This window comes from Loxodonta africana, chromosome 2, assembly GCF_030014295.1.
Source record: "Loxodonta africana isolate mLoxAfr1 chromosome 2, mLoxAfr1.hap2, whole genome shotgun sequence".
Classification (NCBI taxonomy): domain Eukaryota; kingdom Metazoa; phylum Chordata; class Mammalia; order Proboscidea; family Elephantidae; genus Loxodonta; species Loxodonta africana.
The window spans coordinates 231,548,974-231,567,728 of NC_087343.1; the positions used below are offsets into that span (position 1 = coordinate 231,548,974).

Below are 18,755 nucleotides of genomic sequence, written 5' to 3' on the forward strand. Positions count from 1 at the left end.
GTTGAAAAACATACCTTGCTCATGGATAGGAAGACTTAACATTGTAAAAATGTCTATTCTACCAAAAGCCATCTAATATATACAATGCAATTCTGATCCGAATTCCAACGACATTTTTTAATGTGATGGAGAAACAAATCACCAACTTCATATGGAAGGGAAAGAAGTCTTGGATAAGCAAAGCATTACTGAAAAAGAAGAACAAAGTGGGAGGCCTCCCTCTACCTAATTTTAGAACATATTTTACAGCCACAGTAGTCAAAACAGCCTGGTACTGGTACAATAACAGACACATAGACCAATGAAACAGAATTGAGAATCCAGATATAAATGCATCCACACATGAGCAGCTGATATTTCACAAAGGCCCAGTGTCAGTTAACTGTAGAAAAGATAGTCTTTTTAACAAATGGTGCTGGCATAACTGGATATCCATCTGCAAAAAAATGAAACAAGACCCATACCTCACACCATGCACAAAACTAACTAAAAATGGATTAAAGACCTAAACATAAAGTATAAAACGATAAAGATCATGGAAGAAAAAATAGGGACAACGTTAGGAGCCCTCATACAATGAAGGCATAAACAGAATACAAAACATTACGAAAAATGCCGAAGAGAAACCAGATAAGTGGGAGCTCCTAAAAATCAATCACCTATGTTCATCCAAAGACTCCACCAAAAGAGTGAACAGATTACCTACAGACTGGGAAAAAGTTTTCAGCTATGACATCTCTGACCAGCGCCTGATCTCTAAAATCTACATGGTACTGCAAAAACTCAACCACAAAAAGGAAAATAACCCAATTAAAGAATGTGCAAAGGACATGAACACGCACTTCACTAAAGAAGACATTCAGGTAGCTAACAGATACGTGAGGAAATACTCACTATCATTAGCCATTAGAGAAATGCAAATCAAAACTACAATGAGATGCCATCTCACTCCAATAAGGCTGGCATTAATCCAAAAAACACAAAAGAATAAATGTTGGAGAGGTTGTGGGGAGACTGCAACACTTATACACTGCTGGTGGGAATGTAAAATGGTACAACCACTTTAGAAGTCAATTTGGCACTTCCTTAAAAAGCTAGAAATAGAAAAGTACCATACAATTCAGCAATCCCACTCCTTGGAATATATCTTAGAGAAATAAAAGCCTTTACAGGAACAGATATATGCATACCCATGTTTGTGGCAGCACTGTTTACAATAGCAAAAAGTTGGAAGAAACCAAGGTGCCCAATAATGGATGAATGGATAAAAAAACTGTGGTATATTCACACAATGGGATACTACGCATCAGTAAAGAACAATGTTGAATCCATGAAACATTTCATAACATGGAGAAATCTGGAAGACATTAAAGGAAAAACATTGTATAAGACCACTATTATAAGAACTGGAGAAACTGTTTAAGCAGAGAATAAAATACTCTTTCATGGTTGGTTATGAGATGGGGGAGGGCGGGAGGGAGGGAAATGGGTATTCACTAATTAGATAGCAGATAAATTTCATTTTAGGTGAAGGGAAAGACGATACACAATACAGGAGAGGTCGACACAAATGGACTAAACAAAAAACAAAGAATTTTCCTCAATAAACTGAACACTTCAAAGGCCAGGATAGCAGGAGTGGGGGTTTGAGGACCATGGTTTCAGGGGACATCTAAGTCAATTGGTATAATGAAATCTATTAAGAAAACATTCTGCATTCCACTTTGGAGAGTGGTGTCTGAGATCTTAAATGCTAGCAAGCAGCCATCTAAGATGCATCAGTTGGTCTCAACCCACCTGGAACAAGGAAGAATGAAGAACACCAAAGGCACAAAATAATTATGAGCCTAAGAGACAAAAAGGACCGCATCAGCCTGAGACCAGAAGAGCTAGATAGTACCCGGCCACAACCGATGACTGCCCTGACAGGGAACTCAACAGAGAAACCCTGAGGAAGCAGGAGAGCAGTGGGATGCAGACCCCAAATTCTCATAAAAAGACCAGACTTAATGGTCAGACTGGGACTGGAGGGACCCTGGAGGCCATGGACTCCAGACCTTCTGTTAGCCCAGGACAGGAACCATTCCCAAAGCCAACTCTTCAGACAGGGATTGGACTGGAATAGGGGATGGAAAATAAGACTGGTGAAGAACCAGCTTCTTGGATCAAGTCGACACATGAGGCTATGTTGGCATCTCCTGTCTGGAGGGGAGATGAGAGGGCAGAGATGGCCAGAAGCTACCCAAATGGACACGAGGAGAGAGAGTGAAGGGAATTACTGTGCTATCTCATCAGAGGGAGAGCAATTAGGAGTGTATAGCAAGGTGTATGTAAATTTTTGTATGAGAGACTGACCTGATTTGTAAATTTTCACTTAAAGCACAATAAAAATTAATTAAAAAAAAGAAGACAATTGGTTTCACAGAGACTAGATGTACCCCAAGACTATGGCCCCCAGACCCTGTGGTAACTCAGAGCTGAAGCCACTCCCGAAGTCCACATTTCAGCCAAAGATTAGACAGGCCTATAAAACAATCAATAACACAGATGAGGAATGTGCTTCCTGGTTCAGGCAAGTATATGAGACCAAAAGAGGAACATCTGCCCAAAAGCACAGACCAGAAGGCTGAAAGGGACAGGAAAAGTGGATGAATGAACACAGGGAACCCAGGGTGGAAAGGGAAAGGGAGAGAGTGCTGACATATTGCAAAGATTTCAACCAATGTCACAAAACATTTCGTCTACAAATTTTTAATAAGAAATTAAGTTGTTCTGTAAACTTTCATCTAAAGCACAATAAAATTAAAAAGAAAAAATAATTATTAAAAAGATTCTGATTTTTTTTGTGCAATTATTCTTATAGACCTAATGTATAAAATGGTTTAGAACAAAATTATTTCGTTTCTTCTCTCTCAAATTGTTTGTATTTACCATGTACTGTCAGTGACCTACAGACCATATAGTTAAATACACTCACTAAGTTAATACAGATAATGTGTTTAGTGTAATCTGTTTCTCTTACTCTTTCTTAAAAAGAATTTTTTATCAGAAATGGGCTATGAAAACGAATATGTAAGGTGACAGCCTACTGATTTATAAATACAACCTATGGGCATGTACTTTCCTGCCTTGCTAAGGCAGCAGATGGAGAAATTGCTTGTTCTGCAACATGAATCTCTTATGAGGGATGTTATAAAATATATATAAGGTAATTGTTTAGTAGAAAACTGAAAAACCTTGGGGAATTTACTGAAAAAATATTTTTCTAAATCCGCATTACCTAGGCAAACAGTATGGTAAATACTCAATGATTTAATTTTTTGAACCCTTGAGAAATAAGTGATAGAACTAAAATATGGACTTTGTGGTGAGGATCGCGGTTTATACTCATTCAAAACTTCCACAGCTCAAGCTGTCATTTAAATAAACAGACACGCACACACATAAACAGTAAACCTGCAAAAGCCAGAACCTGTTTAAGGCGGAAATTTGTCAGAGAAGGAAAACTCAGACATTTACCACTAAATAAAGAGGGAAAGAAAAGTGGCAACTGCACCCTTTCAAAGGCAGAATACTTGCAAGACCCCTCAAAATTTGGCAGTCCCGTCAAGTCCTGGCACTCACAGGCTTCAATGTGTATGAGTATGTATTCATATACATATACACTTTTACCATGTAAGAGAGGGGAAAAAAAGCCTTATGAGAACAAAATAAAGTAAGATTAAATTGGTGTGTAATTCAGAATTGTGGATTTGACTGCACGGAAGCTGAGTGTAACTACATGACTTGTAATCACTACCTTACGTGTCATGTCCCGAGGGAGCACAATTTCCCTGAGAGAAGTCTCTTCAGAGCCCCCTTTACATCCTTATTCCTTAAAGTGTAGATGATGGGATTTAAGGTGGGGATCACCATGGTGTAGAAAAGGAAGATACACTTGCCTTGGTCCTGGTCATAGCTGTTACTTGGCTGCAGGTACATGTATATGATGGTGCCATAGAAAATGATCACCACAGCAAGGTGAGAAAAGCAGGTCCTGAAGGCTTTGTGCCTCACCTCCACTGATTTGATTCTCAGCACTGCCTGAGTGATGAAGACATAGGAGAGGAGGATGAGTGCTGCTGGGATCAGCAAGAACAGGGTACTAACAACAAAGAGGACCAGTTCATTGATGGTGGTGTCCACACAAGCCAATTTGAAGAGAGCTGGGACTTCACAAATAAAGTGATCCAGCCTGTGGTTGCCACAGACAGGCAACTGCAAGGCGGGGGTTGCATGGATCAGGGAATTAGCCAAACCACTGAGCCAGGAGATCGATACCAGCTTCTGGTATAACCGTGAGTTCATAATAACTACATAGTAGAGGGGTCTGCAAACAGCAACATACTGATCCAAGGCCATCACAGCTAAGAGAATACACTCAGTGGAGCCCAGGGCTAAAGAAATGTAGAGTTGAACCAAACAACCTCCATAAGTGATGATCTTCTCTGATCTTCTCAGGTTGACTAAGGTCTGAGGGGCAAGGCTTGTGGTGATGCAGAGGTCCAGGAAGGAGAGGTTGCTGAGAAAGAAGTATATGGGAGTATGGAGAGAGGGGTCCAGGTATGAAATGATGATGATGGTGAAATTTCCTACAAGGGTTAGGAGGTAGAAGAAAAGGTCAAATACGAAGAGCACAGCCTCCAGGTGAGGGTGGTCTGAGAAGCCTAGGAGGATGAAACCCAGCAGGGAACTGTCATTGGCCCTTCCCAGCCCTCCAGAGGGAACGGCACCTGCTAAGAGAGGAACGGGAAGCAGTGTATATGAACCCATATGTCTTAGAATCATGGAGGGTAAGAACTGAAAGGTCCAGGGAGACTGACTTGTCCAACCTACATATTTTTGTTGCCAATATGTTGCTCATTTGGAACATCAATCCATGTTCCGTTCTCTCTGAAAATCATGAATTATTTCGTTATTAAAGCTGATCTAAGTAGATATGCACATGAGTATCTAGAAACATGCAATGATCTACTGCTGAAAAATAAGTGCCTTTTAAAATTAAAAAAGAAGTGAACACTATCTCCATGGTTTTTATGTATGGACCAGATTCTGCGTATGAAGTCCAATATTCAGGTCTGATTCTGGGCGCAAACAGGAATAGAAAACTGTTCGTTATTACACTTCATCACACACACATACACACACACACAGATTTTTATACTCTCTTTAAAAAAAAAAAATTTTTTTTTTTTTTTTTTTATGTAGTGCCTCAACAGAAAAAGAAAAGGTAGTTACAGATCCACCAGCCTTTCCTTGGAAACCCTATGGAGCAGTTCTACTTTGTTCTGCAGGGTCATGATGAGTCCAAATCAACTCGAAGGCAAAGTTTTGTTTTGTTTTTATGAACAGACAAAACAAAATGGAATAGTTATGGAACAAATAATTTAAATTAAAAAAAAACTTTTAAAACTATGTTGTAAGGCCACACAAAAGTTAATTTCAATAAGTTTTGCAAAATAACAGATAAGAAACATATTGTTTTGAATTGTAGAGATTGGGAAAGCCATGATGGAAGAAAAAATTAAAACAAAGCCTTTAAAGTTAGGTAAGATTAGGATGAAAGAGAACAGGAGACCATTTTTGGCAAGCGAGATAGAAAACATTAGTTTCAACCAGGAGGAAATAAGAAGAAACATTTGAGGAAGATGATATATAATATAAATTGAACTTTTCTTATGCATGTTCTGTCAATGATTAAACCGCCAAAAATGAAAATTATTTTTGAAAGTACATTTTAAAGCAACAGTGTTTAAACAAACTGGTTAAAAGTTCTTGATAGTCAAGATAAAAAAGAAAAATACGCTCAAAAGGATATATATCATTAATAAAAAAGCCACAGACATGTCATAATCTCCTTAAAAAATGTTGAAAGTATTCATAGATGAAACTATTAAAACTTGTTAATTTTCAACACACACACAAATGTTAAACAAAAATGAAAAAAAAAATTTCATTTGAAAGGTGAAGAAAATTTGAGATCAGGTGGTCATTAGGAGCCCACTTCCTGTTTAGGTAGATGGTGTGTGGATGATTCAGTCGTCTTTATATGAAGATTCAGAAAAGTGAGTGCAGACTGCCTGCCAAGAAAATAGTATTTGAAGTCACAACGTAGAGATCATTGAGTGAAATAAAGTCTTGGATTTGCTGTGCAGATAGTGAAATGCTATTAAAATCCTCTGAAGAGAGAAAACAGTGCCATTTTCAAATTGTTTTTTGAAAATATTGGTCTGGTAGTATTATGCAGATGAATAAGGGAAGACTCTGGGTTCAACATGTTCAGTTACATGAATACTGCCATCGTTCTTGAGACAAATTATAAACTAGGATTTTGCAGTGAATAGACTAAAAAACTAAAACAAATCCAAAGTGATCGAGTTGATTCCAACTCATAACAGCCCTATAGGGCAGAGTAGAATTGGCCCATAGGGTTTCCAAGATTGTAAGTCTTTACAGAAGCAGATGGTCACATCTTTCTGCTGCAGAGCAGAATAAATACTGATGTTTTTGTTGGAAAGGGGGTTTAATTAAAAAAAAAAAAAAACGATGATCTAATGTTTTCAGAACGAAAAAACTAGGGAAATGTAACATGACAGACTGTTCTTCCCATGCTGAAACATTTTTGCCTGACATAACATCTCTTTCAATTCAAAAGGTGTTTCACTCTGCCCCCTAGGAATCTTAGCCAAAAGGTCTTCTCCCCTCCTTGATTCTGGAATAATGATGTGGGATTTGCTTTCTCTGGTTGTGTCTCAAACCAAAAAACCAAACTCATTGCCCTTGAGTCAATTCCGACTCTTAGCAACCCTATAGGACAGAGTAGAGTTGCCCTGTAGGGTTTCCAAAGAGCAGCTGGTAGATTCAAACTGCCAACTTTTTGGTTAGCAGCCAAGCTCTTAACCACTGTGCCACCAGGGCTCCCTAGGTTGTGTCTAGTGACATGTTTATGTCCTCCGTAGGGCCAGAAGTGGTGTCCTTCCTCCCAAAGGTGCTAACAAAGAATCATCATGGAGTGTCAGTTCATGCAGAGCTCAAATGGCTTTCCTCAAAAATTTTACACATTTGTAATACCTATTCATCTCTATAGTTCAGAATCTGTACAGTAAACAAAACAAAAAGGAATAACAAAGAGAAAATATAGATATTAATACAAGTTAGAGAAGGGAATCACCACAACCACATTTAAAAAACCAGGAAGAGAGCAAACTGATCATGTCAACAAATACTTAAATCAATAACTAAAAAGAAAAATATTTCAGGTAGTAGCAAAATTGTGTGAGAAATCCTAAAAATGGGTATTCCCTTTGGGTTTTCTTAAAATAATGCCTAATGAAATTTTGGGCTGTGTGAAGGGAGAAATAGTAAAGATTGGGATGTAAAGAACTAGATTATGAAGAACTTTGAAAGCCAGGCTTAAAAAAGACACTAGAAATATTAATGGCTTTGAATAAGAGTATCTTAACATATCCTCTCTGGCTATGTAGAAAAAAAAAGAAAAGAAAAGAAAAAGAAAAAATACCAGGCAAACAATTTTAGATAAAAATCAAAGAATAAGGTATTGAAATTCATGCGCTTTACCTCAAGTGCTCATGGAAGCTAAGCCCTAAACAAACAGCCAGAGTGATGGTCAGTTCTCAAATGTATTATTTCCCTTTAAGTAGTTGCTAGCATTTACAGGAAAAAGTATACTCCTTGCAAAGCATTCAAGGCTTTTTTTGTGCTAGTCCATGTCCTCTCCAACACCCACTGCCACCAACCCACACACCTCATTTATGATCAGCTGTATTGAGAGGTTAGCATTTCCTAGTGACCCTTTCACTCAGCCAGGAGGGAAATTTTTCTTTAGGTGGCCCATACCACAGGATTCACTCCTCCAACACCCATCACCTGGAAAGCATGCACGCACTTTCCAAAACTCAGCACTGGGCACTTGCGTACGAAGCCCTCCTTAACTCTGGTGTCTACTCACATCTCACGAGCCTCGCTTGCCACCCTGGTAGGAATTACTTTTTATTTGCTGTTCATCCATATCCTAAACCTACTTCTATCATAGAAACCATGAAGCTACTGGTTTCATTTTTTACATCTGTATATATCTGCTAAACCAGTAGCTACTTCTCACAATAAGGAGTTATGCTTTACTGATTTTTATATGTAATTCACATGATGTCTGATGCATAGTAATTGATGAATAAATGCTTCCTGAAGGAATGAGTGCTTTTCCAGGTGCCCTATGTCCTACAGATGGCCTCTTTCTTGAGTCTTTCTGGATTAGAAGATGGGGGGCATCGCTTCTTTTTCTTTTGAGCCACTCAGCCCTACTTATTACTCCAGCCACTTGCCTCTTGAAAACCTTGGGACAGGCTGAAAATCACTATCATGTCCTCTCTCAATTTGGAGAAATCTAATTTAAAGCTGATTTTTTTTCTGGCCAAGTCCATTTTGCAGTTGTACTGGTCTGCCATAGCTGCTCCAGCCTTTGTTGAAAACACAAGACGAATGGTTACAGATTTCTCAGTCTGTACAGGTGGTTTAAAACCTGCTTAGAAGGTGCCCACTTAAGCAGTAAAGGGCCCGTTCTGATGTGTAACCAAGTGTCCTCTCCCAAAGTGGATTCTGACCCTTGCTTATGCTCTAATTGTAGACCCCTGTAAATTTCAGTAAAGTACAATTGTGCCTCTATAAGAAAACACACAAATAAGACTGCATTGTAATAGAAGCAATAGAGAATGATCCTCTGGAAAACATTTTATTCTTTTTCAATAAAAGGCATCCTGATAATTCAAGCCCTCAGTCATTTTGGTGAAACTGTACTTACCCTATTCCTCCATCTGAGCTGGCAGTAACCTCTAGAGTTCAAAGGCTTGCAATGGTGCACTACCTGAGTAATACTTCCTTATGGCAATTCTCATAAGAAATCTATCATTTATCTATATTGTTGCTGTAAGAGACTGACTAAATGATGTTAATCAATTATACTAATTACTTGCAAGGCACTAACTTGTGTTTATGAGTAACAATAAGAAATTCCCCATTCCCATATTCGATAAACAAAATCTGAGGTCATAGTAGTTTAGCTGTCTCTTGTAACATCACAAGTCCCGTTAATGATAACCCTAGAAAGGATAGAAAATTATAAAATTCCTATCTCATCAACTTTATAAACCTCCTCAAGATAGAATTGTATTCTATTAAGGTTAAACCAGACTGAATTCATACTATCAGGGCTATTTAAACACTTTTGTATTTTTCACGTCTACAGGAAGCTGATTATATAGCATTTTCTTAGCTTTGTGTCTCTGTGTCCAACCCACTTCTGATCCAGAAGACCATGGCTTCAGAACGATGACTGTTGAAGACATATTTCTCACACAAGCAGAGTCTGAAGTAACTGTTGTGGTGATAATGAGGCTTACGAGAGAGGGGGATCCTGAAACAGGGAAGTTGGCAAGCTCATGAAAAGGCCATGGTTGGTTTAGGTTTGAAGAGTCTTCTGGGGAAAATTGTGTCCCCAACAGGCAACTAGCTAAGGAAGTGACTACCTTCTGGGGATCATCCAAGGAGCATTAATATGCATATTTCTCTAGTGTGAAATATTCCTTTCTTCCTTCAGCATCATTCTGGACCCCCTTACTTTATAAAGGAAATAGAAGTCATCAGACTTGCACAACATAAAAACAGAAAAAAACAGCCCAACCTATTTGATTCTTCCTCCTTCCCTCCAGTTACAATAGAGAACATCTCTCTTTTTCCTTTTAAAAGTGTTCCCTCTACATGTATTTTGGGTTCACTGCACCATATTTTTTGCCCTAACCACCGATATCTTCTTTTAGTACAAAGAAATTTTATTTTAAATTTATCTGAATAAATGTCTAAATTTACTGTGTTTTTTCAATATCATCTTTCTTTGCCAAGCCTGTAAATGTTTAATTTATCAAACCTCATTGTAATGTACTCATTTCTTGTAACTATTTAATACCTTCCCAAGTGAACTTATTTGCTAATCACTACATTAATTATGTGGAGATCCCTCTACTGAGGACCAGATCCTTATACCCAGCTTTCAACCTACCATCTCCATCGGGACGTGCACCTAAAACACACTTTGTTCAAATCTAAACCCGTGTTCTCATGACTGCTTTTCCTGTAAAATTAAATGGCAGCACCGTCCCTCCAATCGTGCGTGCTAGAAACTTAGGCTCATCTTTCATGTGAACTTCAGTAACTTTACGTCCTTTATATTGCCACCCAGTCCACTACAATCATATATTTTAAAACCTAACCGTCTCTCAGTAGGCCAATGCCTTACTAACTCCCCTATCGCCAATAATAGTTGCATTTAACTTTTGAGCCAAAAGAAGATATTTTCTGTTTCAATGTAATTGCCTTATTAAATAAAGTGGGAAAAGTGAGTCCAAAATAAGTGTAAGGATTTGTACTAGGTATAAGAAGATTTAGGACTAAAACCCAGTAATTCTTTTCTGAGTCTGATGTCCTTTGCGGTACATCAACACTGTCACATGAGGCATTAGTTGACATAGTTAAATTGTTTATAATTTCCACATGCCCAAATCATATTCCTCCTTCAATATCCAGACTCTTACATTATCCCAGTGTTGAATTAGTCTTTCTTGAACTCTGTCTACTCTGAATACAAAGCCTACTTTTAATTTTTATATTGCCTTATGGGAGAGACACCAATATAGTTCATAGTATTATTGTTTGTTAGTTGTTTGTTTATTTGCTTTGGAGGGAGAATATCATACCAAAACCCATTGTCAACAAGTCGATTCAGACTCATAGTGACCCTATAGGACAGAGCAGAACTGCTCTTAAGCAGCCAAGCTCTTAAGGTCTTTATTTTATTTCCTTCACAAGAGTTGATATATGAAATGTTTAATAAATACCGTCATATTAAGCCGTTGATTATCCTCCGATTATTATCTTTGCCTTTATCACAGCATCCATCAGGATGAATAGGGGCAATCAATTATCAGTAATCCTGCATCCAATTAATTCCTCAGAGTGGGGGCCTAATGCCAGATGTAGTGCTCTGGTGAGTCCAGGGTGGGGTGTTACTCAGCCTACAATCCCCCACCCACACTTCGCCAGTGACGGGGGGAGAAGTTTTGATGAGGGCAAACTCAGTTTATCAGTAGCTACTCTTTTACCAGGAGTGGGAGGCAAGGAGAAGTGGGGCAGTGATTGCTTGTAAAGCACTGAGTTTCTGTTTCAGGTGATGAAAAAATTGCTGAAGGCACTACATACTCATACTTTACAGATATTTTATCTAGTATGAATTTGAAAGGACATAAGATAATTTACTGAGAGTCCACAACAAAGAGTGGTGCAGCATTATTTTAATTTTTATGGAAAGAATGAGAATTTTGTCATCTGAATAGGGCACAAATATAGAGGAAGTTCTCTATATTTGGAAACACATTTTAATAACTTCTCAGCCTGTAAACTGGATCTTCCAAGCCCTGAGTGTCAAAACACTACAAGAAGGGGGATGACTGTAATACAGAGGGAAGAATGTAGGAATCCTGGGAAAATATGAAAGGACCAGGCTGCAGAAGAAAGAGAGCCAACAGGAAGATTCAAGCATGCTCAGGGCATGCTCTGTTGTATCTGAGTTATCTCTGCTCAAAATAAAAATTTTTTTAAAATAATTTTTATTGTGCTTTAAGTGAAAGTTTACAAATCAAGTCAGTCTCTCACATATAAATTTACATACACCCTACTACATACTCCCACTTACTCTCCCCCTAATGAGTCAGCCCGCTCCCTCCTTCAAACCTCTGATTTCACAAACGTTTTGCCAGTTTCTAACCCCCTCTACCATCCCATCTTCCCTCCAGACAGGAGATGCCAACACAGTCTCAAGCGTCCACCTGACACAAGTAGCTCACTCCTCATCAGCGTCTCTCTCCAACCCATTGTCCAGTCCAATCCATGTCTGATGAGTTGGCTTCAGGAATGGTTCCTGTCCTGGGCCAACAGAAGGTTTGGGGACCATGACCACCAGGATTCTTCTAGTCTTAGGCCATTAAGTCTGGTCTTTTTATGAGAATTTGAGGTCTGCATCACACTGCTCTCCTGGTCCCTCAGGGGTTCTCTGTTGTGCTCCTGTCAGGAGAGTCATCGGTTGTAGCTGGGCACCATCTAGTTCTTCTGGTTTCAGGATGAAGTAGTCTCTAGTTCATGTGGCCCTTTCTGTCTCTTGAGCTCATAATTACCTTGTGACCATGGTGTTCTTTATTCTGCTTTGATCCAGGTGGGTTGAGACTCATTGATGCATCTTAGATGGTCACTTGTTAGCGTTTAAGACCCCAGACGTCACACTTCAAAGTGGGATACAGAATGTTCTCTTAATAGAATTTATTTTGCCAATTGACTTAGATGTCCCCTGAAGCCATAGTCCCCAAACCCCCGCCCTTGCTGCGCTGACCTTCAAAGCATTCAATTTATTCAGGAAACTTCTTTGCTTTTAGTCCAGTCCAGTTGAGCTGACCTCCTCCGTATTGAGTGTTGTCCTTCTCTTCACCTAAAGTAGCTCTTATCTACTATCTAATCAGTAAATAACCCTCTCCCACCCTCCCTCGCTCCCCCCTCTTGTAACCACAAAAGCATGTGTTCTTCTCAGTTTAAACTATTTCTCAAGTTCTTATAATAGTGGTCTTATACAATATTTGTCCTTTTGCATCTGACTAATTCCACTCAGCATAATGCCTTCCAGGTTCCTCCATGTTATGAAATGTTTCACAGATTCATCATTGTTCTTTATCAATAGGTAGTATTCCATTGTGTGCATATACCATAATTTACTTATCCATTCATCCGTTGATGGACACCTTGATTGATTCCATCTTTTTGCTATTGTAAACAGTTCTGCAATAAACATGGGTGTGCGTATATCTGTTCGTGTAAAGGCTCTTATTTCTCTAGGGTATATTCCGAGGAGTGGGATTTCTGGTTTGTATGGTAATTCTATTTCCAGGTTTTAAGGAAACACCAGATCGATTTCCAAAGTGGTTGTACCATTTGACATTCCCACCAGCAGTGTAGAAGTGTTCCAATCTCTCCACAGCCTCTCCAACATTTATTGTTTTGTGTTTTTTGGATTAATGCCAGCCTTGTTGGAGTGAGATGGAATCTCATCATAGTTTTAATTTGCATTTCTCTAATGGCCAATGATCAAGAGCATTTTCTCATGTATCTGTTAGCCACCTGAATATCTTCTTTAGTGAAGTGCGTGTTCATATCCTTTGCCCAATTTTTCATTGGGTCGTTTGTCTTTTTGTGGTTGGGTTTTATCAGAATCATATAGATTTTAGAGATCAGGCGCTGGTCGGAGATGTCATAGCTGAAAATTTTTTCCCAGTCTGTGGGTGATCTTTTTATTCTTTTGGTGAAGTCTTTGGATGAACATAGGTGTTTGATTTTTAGGAGCTCCCAGTTATCTGGTTTCTCTTCATCACTTTTAGTAATGTTTTGTATTCTGTTTATGTCTTGTATTAGGGCTACTAATGTTGTCCCTATTTTATCTGCCATGATCTTTATTGTTTTATTTTTTATGTTTAGGTCTTTGCTCCATTTGGAGTTAGTTTTCATGCATGGTGTGAGGTATGGGTCTTGTTTCATTTTTTGGCAGATGGATATCCAGTTATGCCAGCACCATTTGTTAAAAAGACTATCTTTTCCCCAATTAACTGACACTGGGCCTTTGTCAAATATCAGCTGCTCATAAGCGAATGGATTTATATCTGGGTTCTAGTTCTGTTCCATTGGTCTATGTATCTGTTGTTGTACCAGTACCAGGCTGTTTTGACTACTGTATAATCTGTTCTAAAATTAGGTAGAGTGAGGCCTCCCACTTTGTTCTCTTTCAGTAACGCTTACTTATCCGGGCCTTCTTTCCCTTCCATATGAAGTTGGTGATTTGTTTCTCCACCACATTAAAAAATGTCATTGGAATTTGGATCGGAAGTACATTTTATATATAGATGGCTTTTGGTAGAATAGACATTTTTGCTATGTTAAGTCTTCCTATCCATGAGCAAGGTATGTTTTTCCACTTATGTAGGTCCCTTTTAGTTTCTTGCAGTAGTACTTTGTAGTTTTCTTTGTATAGATCTTTTACATCTTTGGTAAGATTTGTTCCTAAGTATTTTATCTTCTTGGGCTGCTACTATGAATGGTATTGATTTGGTGATTTCCTCTTGGATGTTCTTTTTGTTGATGTAGAGGAATCCAAGTGATTCTTGTATGTTTATCTTGTAACCTGAAACTCTGCCGAACTCTTCTATTAGTTTCAGGGAGTTTTATCCATCATATTTAATGTACAACCTTTATCCTCATGTGTTTGTCTTCATGTGTTTTTGCACCTCTACACAGCTCTTCAAACTTTTAAGTAGGTGGAGTATTTTGCTTCATCACAATTTTCCTAAGATGTTAACATCTCAGCTACTTCCTGCTCAGTAGCCTTGGTAAGAAATAAGCAACATGTACATCTAGAGCTCTGGGAAGGCTGAGAGGCTGAATGTATTATTGGTAAATGAAAGACAGACTGAGTGGTCTTACGATTTTTTGAATATTTTCATGTTCATCTTAATCTTGTAAGGTTTATAGTTTAAAGTGAATACTATATATGCTACTTAAATAATATATTCTTCAGAGAAGACACTGAAGCATAGATTGACTCAATGACTTTCCTTATGCTACTATTGGGTAAGGGCAAAGTCAGGACTCGATGCATATATTCATAGTATTTTACAGAATGTAAATAGAATATAGTAATTGACCTAAAGGAAATGGAAGAAAATAGCTCCAATAGGCTCCGTTTAAAAGTTGATCATCACAGTAGCACTTAAAAGAATTTTTTTGTAATCATGTAAAATTTATTTGCAGAACCTTCCTTAGAACTTTCTTCTGAGCCCCTTTAACCTGTTCATTTTTCAGAGTATAAATAAGTAGGGTAAGCATGATGATTACAACAGTGTAGAAGAGGGAAACAAATTTTCCTTGATCCTTGAATCTGCTCTTGCCTGGCAGCAGATACGCAAAGATGATGGTCCAACAGAAGATGATGACCACCATGAGGTGGGAGGAACAGGTCCCAAATGCTTTCTGTCGGCCAGTAGCTGATTTGATCCTCAAAACTGCCTGGGCAACGTAGCCATAGGAAACCATGATTCATGAGATAGGCGCTATAAAGAAGACGATACTGGCCAAAAAAACCTGAGTCTCATTGAACTTTGTGTCCACACAGGCCAACTTAATGAGCACAGGCACCTCACAGATAAAGTGGTCAAATTGGTGATGACCACAGAAGGGCAGCTGCAGAGCGAGAGTGGACTGTACCAGGGTGATGAACACCCTCCTGAGCCATGCCATAGAGGCCAATGTCATGCAGAGATGGGGATGCATCAAGACAGTGTAATGGGGGGGACAACAGACAGCAACATAATGATCATAGGACATTACCGCCAGAAGGACACACTCAGTGGATCTCAGTGCAAGGGAGACATAGAGTTGAATCACGCAGCCACCATAGGTAATGACTTTCATGGGAGACCACAAGTTTACCAGGAGCTGGGGAATAACACTACTGGTGAAGCAAAGGTCCAGGAAGGAGAGATGACAAAGGAAAAAATACATGGGCCTGTGAAGCTTGGGTTCTAGACGAGATACCAGGATAATGGTGGTGTTACCAAAGATGGTTTGCAAATACAATATGAAGATGACCACAAACAGAATTTTCTGTAAATGAGGATAATCAGAAAACCCCAACAGGATGAAGCCTGTCAGGTTGCTCTCACTGGTACTCCTCACTCTCCCCATTTGTAAAGGATGCTCCAGAATGCTGAGGCACAGCTGAGAAAGATGACATATGTATAAGGTTACATGAGTGGCAATGTCACCTCTCAAAGAGATAACCTATGTTAAATGTGCAGATGTTTATGTCCTTACATCCAGCAAGTGGCATCTATCCATTTTCCTAATGTGTGCATGCCAAGTAAATGCACACTTTGTCCACCTCTTAGCTGTCCTCTAATGCTCTTCAAAATAGGGAAGCAGGGACATACTAATAAGCAACATCATCTGCTGTAGGAAACAAATTAGGCCATTTCTTTCTTCCAACTCCACCAGAGTTAACCGTTTATAGTAACATATCATTCTAGATACAGGAAAGGGAAAACTCAAATAATTCCAACTAAAAACTAAAAAATTATGTTTTATTTAATCAACTTTGACTTCCAGGTGAAAAAAAAAAAGATGTTTCTCATCACCCCCAAAATAGTGGAAATTAGTTAGAAGACTGCATGATTGAAATATATTTGAGGTAGCAGACATTAATTAGAAATAAACTCCTGAGAGCTTATGCAACCTACTCAAAGGCAAATGCTAAGTGATGAAGACAATACGTGAATCCATTTCTTCTGGCCCTGTTCCCAGTTGAATAGGCTATACACACTCCATCGCCTTCATTACGAACCTTGGTGGTGAAATGGTTAAGAGCTCAGGCTGCTAACCAAAAGGTCAGCAGTTCAAATCCACCAGCAGTTCCTTGGAAACCCTATGGAGCAGCTCTACTGTGTCTTATAGGGTCACTGTGAGTCAGAATTGCCTTGACAGCACACAAGAACAACATAGATTTCATTTTCCTTAACTCATTGTTTGTTAGTTTCTTTATTTCTTGGTTTTCGTTGTTTTCTTGCTTCCTTTTTTAGGCACCCAGGATCCTCCTGGCCCAATAAAACAGTTTTTTGGAAATTTCTTGTTTTCTCTGTGATATTAAATTTCTTTCCTGAAATTATTTGGACTTTAATTATCAGATCAAAGTGTGAAAGCAAAATTTGGTTACTTTTAGTGAAAACAAGCAATTAAGTGGATATTTTATTTACAAATGAGGACACCATATCTTATTTATGAAAGACCAGCACTCAAAACTATTAACTATGTCTGCATTACAAAAAGGCCAATCCTTTTCAGCCCCACTACTACCAAGGAGCTTTCAGGAATCTCTCAGTAAGAATAGTCTTTTACTAGCATACACTCCAATAACCTTTCCTGTCAACTATATGGCAAACTTGATAAGGGACTGGTATGTGTATATATACACATGGATAGTTTGGTATAGATATATCTCCCTGTCTATAAGAAAAGATTTCCTAAGTGTTACAAATGGTTAAATGCTCAACTACTAACTGAAAGGTTAGCAGTTCAAACCCACCCAGAGGTGCTTCAGAAGTGAGCCCTGGTCATCTGCTTTCCAGAGGTAAAAGTCTTGAAAACCCCATGCATTGCATCTACTCTGCACTCATGGGGTTGCCATGAATCAGAATCAACTTGATGGCAACTAAAAACAACAATGTGTGTGTGTGTGTGTATATATACATATATACACATACACACAAGTATATACACACAGATGTATGTATATACCCATTAAAACCCATTGTCATTGAGTCCATTCTGACTCATAGTGACCTTATAGAACAGAATAAAACTGCCCTATATGGCTTCCAAGGGTCACCTGGTGGATTTGAACTGCCAACCTCTTGGTTGAGAGCTGAAATCTTAACCACTACACCACAAGCTCAAGTTAAAAACAGCAACGACATAACAACTAAATAAATAAATGGCACCTAAAATTTTAAACAACAACAAAAAAATCAAACCCACTGCCATCCAGTCAATTTTGATTCCTAGCAACCCTATAGGACAGAGCAGAACTGTCCCACAGGGTTTACAAGACGGTAAATCCTTATGGGAGCAGGCTGCCACACCTTTCTTCTGCAGTGGGGCTGGTGGGTTCGACCACTGACCTTTCAGTTAGCAGCCAAGCTCTTTAACCACTGTGCCACTAGGTTTCCAGGGGGAAAAAAGGCACGGGGAGGAAAATAGGAAAAAATACAAGGCAGACCCTCCCAGTATATTTGGGAAAGAGCAAGCCTGGATCACTCTCTACAACTGAACATGATGGACAGTTAAATAGAAACCACAGGACTTAGATTTCATACACTACAACAGCAAGACTAATGCCAACAAAACAAAAGAAGAAATGGCCAATAAGAAACTAAAGTTAGGTGAAGAAAACATTTAAGGAGAATTGCCCCAAAAGACAGTGTGGCTATTTGGAAAAAAATAATTCCTCCACACCCTAGATAGTTAAGAGAACCTGGAATGATTGAAACAAATGATGTGAAACAAAAGTAGATTTTAAAGGAGGGGTTGTCTGAGGTATGTTAAAATAAATAAATAAGGAAATATATAATGGTGGTGGTTGTTCGTTTCCATCGAGTCCATTCCGACTCATAGAGACCCCATGTTTTACACAGTAGAACTGCTCCATAGCGTTTTCTAGCCTGTAGTCTTAGAAGGAGATTGTCAGGCATTTTCTTCCATGGTACTGCTGGGAAGGTTTGAACAGACAACCTTTAGGTTAGCAGTCAAGCACAAACCGTTTGCATCCACTAAGAATGATATGTAATGATTACTTCCTAAATAGCAAGCAAGAAATAGAGCTGAATAAAGGACACACTTGATGAACTCGCACAAAATGCAATAAAAAAAATTAAAAAAAATAAAGTTATTAAGAAAAATGACAGGAAAAAATCAAGCAGCAAAAATATCATATAATCCTAAATATCTCATAGTAAGTAAATTTTCTTGACATCAAAACCTCACTTTGTAACACTATGAGAGCAAAT

The 18,755-nt window shown here is 38.6% G+C and overlaps 1 protein-coding gene and 1 pseudogene across 1 annotated transcript; both read right to left on the reverse strand.

The window, feature by feature from the left end:
• Positions 1–3,807: 3,807 nt before the first annotated feature.
• LOC100655214 (olfactory receptor 2G3) lies at positions 3,808–4,967 on the reverse strand. The gene has a single exon (XM_003421202.3). It carries the CDS (start codon positions 4,825–4,827, stop codon positions 3,808–3,810), a length of 1,020 nt encoding a protein of 339 aa, XP_003421250.2. The 5' UTR covers positions 4,828–4,967.
• A 9,578-nt stretch (positions 4,968–14,545) lies between these two features.
• LOC100654929 (olfactory receptor 2G2-like) lies at positions 14,546–16,777 on the reverse strand (annotated as a pseudogene).
• Between the last annotated feature and the right edge of the window lie 1,978 nt (positions 16,778–18,755).

Bases quoted from the DNA above. Each gene is read 5' to 3' on its own strand.
- LOC100655214 (XM_003421202.3), bottom strand. From the start codon at position 4,827: ATGATTCTAAGACATATGGGTTCATATACACTGCTTCCCGTTCCTCTC.